A 12,548-nucleotide genomic window follows, 5' to 3' on the forward strand; every position below is an offset into this window, starting at 1 on the left:
GTATACACATGTACTCACACACGCGCGCACGAACGCACACATGGACGACGTCACTTCCGCTTTTAAAGGAAATATGCACATGCGCAAAAGACTACCGGAAACAAGTATAAAAGAGAGAGCAACAAGCGGCTCCTCCTTTTAGGACCAGCTCTCGACCAGAGATGTTGGGCTAACCAGCCGCCTCCCTTTCGGGAGGCGCACGCTCGCGCGCGTCAACACCCCTGTGACTATGTATGGGACACGAGCTAACAGACCGTATGTACACATTCACACTCTTTCTCTCTCTATCTACTACTGGTCCCTGAGAACACCTTCGCGTAGCTGACTGCTAACTGACGTCAACTCTCATATCCTCTTCTTTGTCTACACGCTGGACTATCATTCTCATTTCCACTACAACACTCATTTCTCTTCCCACGCGCGAACAAACGATGGTGACCCGAACTTGAGATGAACACACATTTCCTTTTCTTGCTACAACACCAGTTCCGCAACGAACATTGGTTACACTCGCGCGGACATGAACACATGTTATAACTAAAACGTTCATTCTTTCAACAGCAAATAAACGACGTTTATCTTATCCATCAATTGAGTCTTTGTTTCCTTCAATTTCATTCGTTTCATTATTTTCTTGTGGCGAGCTAGGGTATTATATCTTGGTCCACAACAATTCTACGAAGGACTTTCATCTTATATTCTAATCATAATGATTTCGCAAGAACTTTCACCGATCGGACCTTTGCTTATTCATCTTGTTGTTTTTGTCAAAAAATAAATGCGGTGCATTTTAAACAAGGAGGTGTCATTTTGTTTTATTCCTTTTTTTTCTTCTTTTGTTTGGGGCAAAAAGATTTAATTTCACTTAAATTTTTTCCGCTACAAGCCTGACGAATTCCTTCAGGAATGAAACAAAAGTTTATGCGTAGCTCATTTGTCACAAGTATTAATGATAAGGCTTATCATTGATAAGCTCTACTCGCATATTGAAAAAATATATATATAAATAATATACATAATAAATAAATATATATATAGATAGATATAGATATATATAAATAAATAAATATATATATATATGTATATATATATATATATATGTATAGATATAGATATATATAAATAAACATATATATATATATATAGATAGATAGATAGATAGATAGATAGATAGATAGATAGATAGATATAGATATATATAAAATTAATCTTTGTATACCACCACATGTTGACATTGATTCCCTCCCTTTAAATTCGTCTTGACAATAACCCTCTCTCTTTTTTATTCTTGTTTCTCTCTCCTCCTGCCTTATCTTACCGTTTACCTCTATCTACTACCCGCATCGCATTACTCTCTCCAACTCCCATGATTCTCAACAGTAAGTAAGTGGGCGCGGTTGCCTTGAACCCACTATCATCACGACGATCGACGTAACTAACTAAAAAGCGGTAACGCGAGTAGCGGTAAGAGATGGATAGTTTTTGAACGGGAGTGAAAGTATATCCTCCCCTTCCGCCTACCACATCAATAAGCATAACAACAACAACAACTAAAATTCCGCCATGATGATGAACTGACCAAAGTCAGTTGCCTTGTTTTTTTCTCTCTATCTCTCTTTCTATATATATATATATATTCATATATATATATATATAATTGGTTGTATATCATCTCATTGTTATTACTGCTTTGAAAACCTAAACAAGGAAGAAAAGTAGTGTTTGAAAAAAGCAAAGAAAGAAAAAGGAAAGTTAAAAAAAAAAAAGAAAAAAAAAAGGGAAGGTGGTTGTGGTTTTGTTTTATTTTTTTTATTTGAACCGACCAATACACAAAAATGGCCGGCAATATGGGAATGGAGCAGCTTATTCCGATAGTGAATAAGTTGCAGGATGCTTTCGCCAGTCTCGGCGTGCCTATTTCTTTGGATCTGCCACAGATCGCCGTCGTCGGAAGCCAGAGTGCTGGCAAGAGTAGTGTGCTCGAAAACTTCGTGGGCAGGTTAGTAAACATTTTAATTTTAACAACATTCTATTTTTATGCAAAAAAATAAAACAATAAAAGACAAAACAAAAACAAACAACTACAACAACAAAAAAACTGTATGTCGTTTCATTATGTTCAATTCCCTTCCGTATTATCTCCGCAGTTCCGGTTTTTACAAACAACTGTTTGACAATCAATCAATAACACACTTTTATTTTTAGAAAGTTTTGGTAGGCGTGTAAAATCGTAAAATATATACACCCATATTGCATATTCATTATGATATCCATAATTATACTAATTTTATATAAAGAAACCTGTATTTAGTATGTAATTTTCCGATAGCTTACTATTGTGAATTTCGTTTCATTGGCACGGTTCTGATTTCTCTTTTTAGCTGCTGCTTTTATTTCGTTTTTCCGAATTGACACTCTTAAATACAACTCGAATATATTACATATCTTGAAATAACACAGAAAATTGATATAAATCAGTCTTGGTAGGTGCTCATGATGACTAAAATTCGGTTACAACATAAAAAATTGGTTCCTGAAACGGAAAACGAAACCCATTTTTTAAATATCGTTTTTACATTGTATATAATATAGATTTCTTGTCAAGTGTTTTCGTTTTTTTTGTTTGTTTTATTTTACCAGTAAGGCGAACAGTTTAACAAAATGGACTTTAATAATTGTCATTGAAAAAGTCATTGCGAAGTTAACGTTTATGTCAAATGAAATGTGTAAACCTGTTGATGTACACAAGGACGGTTTGTAGGGTGTTATAGTTTCATTAAAAAGAAATAAACAAAAAAAAACTTATTCTTGCTCACGTGATTCTTTATTTAAATACACCCTTTTTATTCTTGTATATACTCTTTTGGCTTCTTGCCTTAGTTAAATTATATACAAGTTAGTTGAATAAAGCCTTGATAAGAGCTTTTTGTTTTAAATACACTACACAAAATTTCATAAAATAGTGCCACGCACAAGTTGCTGACTGAGAAACAAAAAGGGTATCCTTCAATAACCCTAAGTCTAGAAGGCAATACGGACAAAAAACGGAAACGATGCATGGGCGTAACGGGCCGTTAAAAGTCAATATTGTCCAATTAGTTTTGGTAAATTGAATTTCGTAGACCGAGTTGTAAATACAAGAAACCACGCCGAAAACAAATATAAATGAAAAACCTCGTGATCGAATAAAAGTTAAAAAAATAACACTATAAAACGATTACAAAAGATTAATGCAACTATTGTAAATATATCGAAAAATGATTACCAAAATGAATAAATCTAGAAGTGTTTTTTTCCTAAGTATTACCGGATTTGACCCATCTATGAGAGGCTCAGGCTCAGAGAGCTCTTTTATATAAACACAAAATACTTTCGTTATGTCCAATTCCTTCCGCATTGTCATATCATTCCGGTTTTTACAAACAACCCTTTGCCAATAACATTTTTTTAAAATGTATTTTATTTATTAAAGCAGATTCTCTTTTAGTGTACTTATTTTTTTCCCCCTCGAAAGCTTGCTTTACAAGGTTATGTATGTACGATTTGAGCATCCCAAATTTTTTTTTTTAAATGATGTCAAATGCTATGTGTTATTTTAAAATTACATTGCAATTCAAGATGGGTAATGCAGAATAGGCGACACGAAGTCGGCAGCAAACAGTGTCAGAAACAAACGGACAACTTATTTTTTTGTCAGAAATATAATTAAGTAAATGGATAAATGTGACTGTCGGAATACCCTGACCAAATCACAGCTAATAATCGTCCGCGGCCATCAAACTTGAAGACCGAACTGGAAACTTGAAAACAAAATGAAACGAAATTTATTTTATTTATTTATTTATTTATTATTTATTTATATTTTTGCTGCACTTATTTTTTAATTTTACTGGGGGACCACCTGAAGACTTTTAAGAAGTTACGGGGAGGTTGAAAATAAGAAAATGCCTTTCGGAATACCCCCCCCATCTATATTAAGAACGGCTTTCGGAATAACCATCCTTTGGAGGTTGGACAAAGTGGAAAAAGTGCACATTAACGTAAAATAATAACACAACACATTAAAACAAAATGCCTTTCGGAATAAAAACCCCAACCTCGCCATGTTAAGAACGACTTTCAGAATAAACACCCTTTGCTGGTTGAACAAGCAGTACACATTGATTAAAATAGTAATTTGTTCTTACTAAAATAACAGGGGGAAATACATCTTTTCTGGTAAATGCGTACCTGGACTAACATTAATAAATAATAAATGCAGAGCTCTGCTGCAGATTGGCCCAATCTCCATAGGTAGCGTTTATTCCTACAATCCTACATATAAATATTTCACACGAATTAACAATTTTATTTTAGTAAGAAAGATAAAGAAATAGTAATTCATTCTTACTAAAATAATAACAGGGAAATACCTTTTCTGGTAAATGCGTACTTGAACAAATAAATATAAATAAAAATAAATGCAGCAAAAATAAATAAATTTAATTTTCGAGTTCCTGGTTTGGTTTTTGATGGACGATTTTTTAGCGGTGATTTGCCTAGGGTATTCCGATAGTCACATGTACCTAAAATGTTGTTTCATTATTTTGAATTTGCTTTTAGTATATGACTCAATCAAATATTTTATTTTTTGTTTTTAGAAAAATAAAATAAGGTACTCATGCAGAGAGTGATCCGTGTGGAAATAATGTTATTATTTAAAAAGCCATTCTTAACATGGGGAGGGTGTTTTGTACCTATTCTGTACTTTAACCTTACAATTGAACAAAAAAACCATAAAACTTTAATTAAACGTGGAAATACAATTTAAAAAATAGCGCGGATCAGATCACTCTCTGCATTGCATTAGCACCTAAAATAAGTTGGTAAATCTGAATCTTAACTTATTGGCATAAGGGAGGTAAATATATTTGACTAAATTAGTTGAAACAAATCATTTTTCTAGATTTACTTGACCAATATCGTCGCATTTTACATTGTGTTAATGTTATAAAACTTCGTTACATTAAAGAAAGTAGTTGGAAAAATATTTTTCTTACAAATTTATGTAAAAATAGATTTACCTCCCTTAGCCAATGATTTAAGATTCCAAATTGGCATAAAATATTCAATTTAATATTGATTCTATTTTTGTTTTGATAACTTTAATATTAGGCAGGACGCGGTGCAGTGAGGTGGGGGAGAACTTAAGTGACAGATATAAAAAGAACAATAGATCCAAATTTAAAACTAGTTAAAAAAGGATATACATAGCAGACGCTTTCTCTTAACAGAAAATCGATATTGTATGAAATATTTCTAATTTTTAACTTTGTTACTACATATTTAATGTATTTTTTTTTAAAAATCACAATGAATAGTTTTAATGAATTTAGTACGCTGAAACCGTACAAAAACTTCTTTTTTTTTTTTTTTTTTTTTTTTTTCAAACTTCGTTTCATTGATTTGTTCAGATTCCGGGATTCCTACTTTTGGATGCAACCTTTTGATTTGTTTAAAACTTGTTTTTAAATAGCATTTAAATTTCTTCTATATATTGCTAACAACGAAAGTCTACTTAGATCAACAATAAAAATAAAAAAAATTCAAGCGTTTAAGATAAGAGAAACTATTTTTACGCATGCATAGATTAAAAAATACTTGTTCACGTGTATCCGCCGTTTTAAAATAATGAATTTATGAAATTATTACATTAAAAAAGCATATGAATATACTAACAAACAATTTAATTATCAGAATAAGAACGATTACATACCAGATCCGTTTTAATGTAGAGAAGACCAGCTCCCCAAAGTTTTGGTTGAGTGAACACTAAAAGTTACCTCGGTCTACAAAGATCTTCAATGACCGAGGATAAGAAATGTTTAGTATCCGAACATATACTACACTTTTCTCCAAGTCAGAAGTTCTCGAATTACAATATTAGTGAAAGTAATTGTGTATTTACTTGCCTCTCCACGAGCGCTGGAGTTTAATGTGAGTGTTCATTGGTAAATTGTTCTCGGTTAGGGAGAAATCCTTCACGACTGAGACGATTTTGTTTCTTGCTCCAGATTAAAAAACGATCTTAGTGTCTAACTAACTCTGCCCTTGTAGGGAGGCAAAGTAAATAGAACAACAAATTGCTTCATTTTCCGATTTTAATTGACTTTATTTGCTCAATCCAAATCCACTCTATTTCGAATGAGGTAATGCCTGGGAAGATGGCTTTCTGAAAACTGAAACGCACTATTTTTACTCTTCAGTAAATTATGATAATGGAGCAAGCGACATTATTTTATTAATTAGGTTAATGGTTATCTTGAACTTTTCAGCTTTAAAATGGCTGCCATTGAAATATTAATTACTTCTAGTTTTATAACAGTTTGGTTCAGATTCAATTAATAATTTAATGACAAAATAATATTTGATAATTACTCTATATTATTACGTTATCGTCTGTCATTAAATTATTAAACAAAATCGTTGCAATAATAGAATTGATTTGGTTAAGATAATGCTTAAATGACCATCTTAAAGTTGAAAAGTTCAAGATATTACTATGAAATTTCTTTTGGACTGAAATCAAAATGTATGTTTTTTATAAAATCCCTCTAGAGTGAGGTCAATTTTTTATCCCAACCCAGAGTGCCCCATTTTTTGGGAAGCTGGATCACACATCCTTACACACATTAAAACCCGACCTAACTCTTCCCTCGTGGATAGGCAACTATATTGGGACAACAAAAAAGTGCAAATATTTAATATCAAACTAATTAAAACTCTTCGGTTACACAATTTGATCATTAAGAAATTAAATTTATTTTTTAAAAAAATTGCATCTTTATCACTGATTGACTAAAAGTGAGGGTTTGTTGTGATTACTTCAGGCTTTATAAACTGATCCCTCTTTGTAATTCATTTGTTTTGTTATAAATAGAAAATTAGTTGACCATACAACTTTTTGTGCTTGTATAAAAAAAATGTCGATGTAGGTTAAATACGAAAAGTTATATTTAGAATGTAAATAAACACGTTGGATTGTCGATTGTATTCACTTTATTACTTGGAGGTGATCATAAAGTCGGGGTGTGTTTTATACATTAATAAATTTGATTTTTTTTATTATAAAGATCAAAGTTGTGTACGTTTTCAGCATTGGGACAAACATAGAAATTGCCTCAGTCTTGAAGAATTTCTCTGTCGCTGACTGCGGACAAAGGTGATGTAAAACAGGTACCACATTTTGCCCGAACGAAATTTTCACGATTACTTTATCTGAAGATGGACGGTTCAATCTTTACAAGCGATAATCAAGACTAACATACATTAAACACTTTACCAGTTATGGTTGAAAAAATGAGAACAATCTACCTCTGTGAATTAAAATAAAGGATTTAGTTCTAAATTTAGGTTCCCAATTTTGAAAGGTCCACTCGAAGATGATCAGGGGTTACATTAACTGAAACGTCGTTAAATATAACCACCAAAATGAGAATAGTAGTCCGACCAATGCGAAAAAAATACACCGTTCAACATCGTCTTTTAAATTACGTACCTTTACTACAAGTTGTTTTGACGTATAAAAGTCGGGGATCATTTTAAGTAGTTGATTCCAAAATAGACTACACCCCGATTTTATGACCACTGATTGTGAGAAAGCTAAACTATTAAAAATAGGTGATCAATTGTATCTATTTTTGCAAAATATATTTTATGACAACTCTTCATTTTTTTATAGTTAAGTATTTTAAAACAATATGTATTTTGTGTGTTACTTTCAAAACGTTACATGATGTTTCTATTGTTTTGTCCAGAAGTTCAAAGTTCGAATCTGAGCGTTTGCTACTGCTTAAGTTCGACATAATTTATTTTGACAAGTGCTTCTTCTTCTCGGTAAACATAATTGTACTTCTGCAGTTTACGCATCGTTCTAATTGTTCGATTTTTAATTAAATTCAATTTTTACGGTATTTTTTGTTTATTAAATTGCTAGATGAAAGTACAGAATAGTTAACAAAGCCCTTCTCTCTATGTTAATAAGTTTCTAAATAATAACGTTATTATATTTTTAACAAAATCCATGAACTGTAGGAATACTAACATTATCTAATTATAATTACTAATTATTAATTTAAGTATTAAAATCATTTTGATTATCAACGCTATTTTTTTTTTAATTAAAAATATGAAGTCATACCCAATCGTAATTTTTTTTTTTTTTTTTTGTAATTTTATTTTCGTCTTATTATAATACTTGTTGTCTAAGATTGACAATCATGCTCTTTTTTGTATTATTTAAATGGGCTACTATTAACGTTTCGGTCGATAACGCAACCTTCTTCAGGTGTATCTTTTTACCGATCAAGATAAGGATAGCAGTCCGAAGAATTCAGATTATCAATCTCCATGTAAAAACAGAAACGTAATGATTTTATTTTGTGTTTTTTAAATTTATTTTTAACCCAAGTCGGGCCAATTACTACATTGTACCACTACCAGTTCTTTATACTTTGTGAAGATTTCATAATGTTTCCATTTTATTTTCATTTTAAAATAGTTGTTGCACATTCCACATTTATTATTAATGTACACGAAAAAGAACACATTTAAATATGTTTGAATACTGAGAATATAATTCAGGTCGATAATAATGATAATAATAATCAAATAGAAATATGGTGTCGTGTCGGTAAATGGGGGCGTTACCACCACTTCTAATAAATTTCATTATAAGTTTATCATATAAACTTGATGTAGTGTTTTTTTTTTTATATAAAAAAATAAATACATAAATCATACAGAGAGAGAGAGAGAGAGAGAGTTCTATGTTAAAAAAAATATTTCTCATTGTTAAAATTGACAACTTCGTATTTTAATTTTGCCCCCCCCCCCGAAAAAGCAACATTTATGAAATGATTTTTTAATAGACTTTTTTTTTTTTCTTTTTCTTTTTTTTTTGAAAACTGTTATTAATGAATAGTAAATATTTAAAAATTTCAGGGTCTAATTATCAAAGTTATCTTAACATAAGAAATGCGTACATACACACGAAGTTTTCATAATTTTATTAATGCAATGAGATTTTTTTCCTCCAAATAAAATCGATAAAAGTGAACTATAAGTGGTCCGATTTTAAGTATTAATATTTAAATTTTAATATTCGCATTTAATTAAAGTAATGAATATTGACAATAAAATCGATGGTAATTAATTTAAAATGTTAAAGAATTAATGAGAATTGTATTTGAATTTAATTTTTAATCGATTTTTAAAAAAACGATAGGCAAATTTAATTTGATAATCACATTTTTTTCAGTAAGTTTCCTGTCTCTGTTGTCACTGTTGTCGCTATTTGTCTCTGTCACTATTTGTCTCTGTCGTCTCTGTCGCTATTTGTCTCTGTCGTCTCTGTCGCTATTTGTCTCTGTCGTCTCTGTCGCTATTTGTCTCTGTCGTCTCTGTCGCTATTTGTCTCTGTCGCTATTTGTCTCTGTCGCTATTTGTCGCTATTTGTCTCTGTCGCTATTTGTCTCTGTCGCTATTTGTCGCTATTTGTCTCTGTCGCTATTTGTCGCTATTTGTCTCTGTCGCTATTTGTCGCTATTTGTCTCTGTCGCTATTTGTCGCTATTTGTCTCTGTCGCTATTTGTCGCTATTTGTCTCTGTCGCTATTTGTCGCTATTTGTCTCTGTCGCTATTTGTCTCTGTTATTGTTTCTTAGTAATCGATATTTACTACTTGTCCGTATGAAAGCAAAATTCTGTTACTTCTCTTAATTTACTATTTTAGCTTTGAATACTTAATTCAGTTGACTATTTTGGACTAATGCTCAATTCAGGTGTAAGTAGTGCAGTAACTGTTCTCATGAGATTATCCTCCCACGCATTTACGTACATTTTGAGAAGGTATGATTTGATCATCTCAGACATGACCCCCCCCTTCTTGGGAGAGTAGTGTAGTATACGTTTGGTTCTCATATCATTCTCTCATTCTTAAGCACCATATCCTTTTGTGGTATGGTGGTATATGTTCATTCATCATGAAACCATTCTCTCATGCGAGCAATAATACTGTTTATTCCGTCAATTCAGTTACTGTCAACTACTTTTGATATCATTTTGCTTTTTTAATATCAATTAGGAAATATTTATTTTAATGTTTTACACACCGTTAGTTATGTGCCTAGTTCCCTATTTTAAGTAAAATATGCATATTTTTTGTGTGTATTACTAATCCGTATCTTTTAAATTAATATTTTTGTTAAAATGAACCACCGTGTTGACGAAGGTTTTCAAAAGGTTTTATATTGTTCTGGACGAGAAAGAAAGTTACTTGGACTTTGATAATAAAAATATATTTGAAATGAGGTGTTATATATATTTTAATAAAAAACATAAGAGGAAAGTTTTAATTTTTTTTTGTTTTCGTTCAGTACAGACAGGACCGCAGAAAGTTTTGGAGAAAGCCTCTAAAAGAAAAAAAAAAAAATTTGAAAGTTAAATTTAATTATTCTGTTATCGTTTAGTAGTTCAATTATAAATCTAACCAAATTATTATAAACTTATCATTTTCTTATTTTCATTTTTATAAAATTATTGAATAAAATTTTAATAAATGAGCGTTTACTTCTTTAAAATTCCTTTAAAATTTCGAAAAAATCAGGAAGTAATCCGTTCGTGTTTTTCTCAATCTATCAATGATTAAAATGTCGACTTCTTTACGAAGAAACGGAAATGCATACTGGTGAATTTAATTTCGTAATAAAAACGGATTTTTGAAACGGTTTGTATTTTTAATTTTACATAGGTTGCGAAGTGGGACCGACCCTGGAGTAAATGTGGTATTATAGTGATTGATAATTCTAGTTTAAAAAGAATAGGCATGGTGACGAAGGATGGCCTGATCAACGACATCAGTTTTGCCACTTTTAAATGGCTTTCTGTCTAATTTGTTCAACTGTTAAAATATAATTTTCATTTTGTGCAAATAAATATTTTAAAGTATATTATCTGACCTCGATCAGAGAAAGAAATTTCGACTGGATCAATATTTATTTTTGTCTCAAATCCAAAGGCTTTATTTTGAGGATCTGGATACTTCCTCCCCTCCATTCTTCACCTATTAAACCGACTTTTTTTTGACTACCCCCATGAGGAAGCAGATAAATCGGGACTTTGCCTAAACCCTAATTCAAACTGATTCCCATTTACTTGTCTCCCTTCGAGAACCATCACAAAGTTGGTTCCTATTTACAATGCCTCCCCACGGGACAGTTAGACACCAGGGTCGTTTTTTAACGTGGAGAAAGGAACAAAAATAAAAATTGTCTCAGTCGTGAAGGCTTTCTCCTCCACTGACAGAACAAGAAATTGAAGTGCAGCATCTGAAGAACAGATACTACACTTTGATCTTGTCCCGAAGGCCAAGTACAAGGACCACTCTAGATTGGGACAAAAATAAAAACTTCTTAGTCCCAGAACGATTCTCTTTTACCAAGCCTGTGCAGAACAGGTCATACATCTTGATCCTAGCCCGAAAGCCAAAAAGTGGATCGCATAATCGTCATAACTTGCAAAGATATAACAAACTAGAGGTTTCAGCCCAAATTCTTTAAGTGTTGTTTTCCTAATCATATATATATATATATACACACTAGCATTTCAGCCCGGCGTTGCCCGGGTGTTTTGAGGTGTATGCTGAGCAAAAAAAATAAAAAAAAAATAAAAGGTCTATTGTTTTTAACTTTGACCCCTATTATGACCCCTTCAAATTTATTTTTTAGGGCTAAAATAAAGTTATTAAGTTAGATACATGTCCAAGGAATCTATATCTAAAATTTCAAGTGTTTATACCCAAAATTGTAGGAGGAGTTTGGTAGAGTTCTCAAAGGTCAAATCGTTGAACTTTGACCCCTTAATCGCAAAATTTCTGCTCGAAAACCGATCACATTTATTTTCCCAAATCTCAGTAACCTGTATATCAAATTTCGAGTCTGTAGGCTTAAAATTGACAGTTATTGCGTAGGGAAATGTACACGTACACACACACACACACACACACACACACACACACACACACACACACACACACACACACACACACACACACACACTTTCACTTTTCTATAATATATATATATATATGTCTTTTTTTTCCATCTTAAATGTATGTTTCAATAATAGTGTTTTCTAGTGTATATATATATATATGTGTGTGTGTGTGTGTTATATAAGATCAAAACATCAATACCGTCGGTTTCAAATCCAAACAAGGAGGATCTATATTTGGTCACGTCGCCTATGGCGAACTCTCAGTTTCTATATGTCTCCCGGAAAAACCGACGGTATCGATGTTTTGACCTTCTATAACACATGAATAAATTTTACGTTCTTAATTTAGAAATTTTCTTAATCGATCACTCTGCTATGATTCTTTCATTAATCTTATATATATATATATATATATATATATATATATAATGCCATGACAAAACGTGAGTGTTGTTTTCCTAATTATTCTGGATAGTCCAGTAGTCGTGGCTCTTGTCTCCGATGCACGGCTTTCCT

The 12,548-nt window shown here is 31.7% G+C and overlaps 1 protein-coding gene across 1 annotated transcript in view; it reads left to right on the forward strand.

Moving 5' to 3' along the window:
* The first annotated feature begins 1,659 nt into the window (after positions 1–1,659).
* The window catches only part of LOC145247921 (dynamin-1-like), a 372,083-nt gene continuing 361,194 nt past the window's right edge, over positions 1,660–12,548 (forward strand). The window contains 1 exon segment of the mRNA XM_080109558.1: positions 1,660–1,999. Coding sequence (XP_079965684.1) covers positions 1,836–1,999 — 164 coding nt within the window. The 5' untranslated portion in view covers positions 1,660–1,835.

The sequence above is a fragment of the Euprymna scolopes genome, chromosome 26 (genome assembly GCF_053919585.1).
Source record: "Euprymna scolopes isolate OS-2025 chromosome 26, ASM5391958v1, whole genome shotgun sequence".
Lineage (NCBI taxonomy): Eukaryota > Metazoa > Mollusca > Cephalopoda > Sepiida > Sepiolidae > Euprymna > Euprymna scolopes.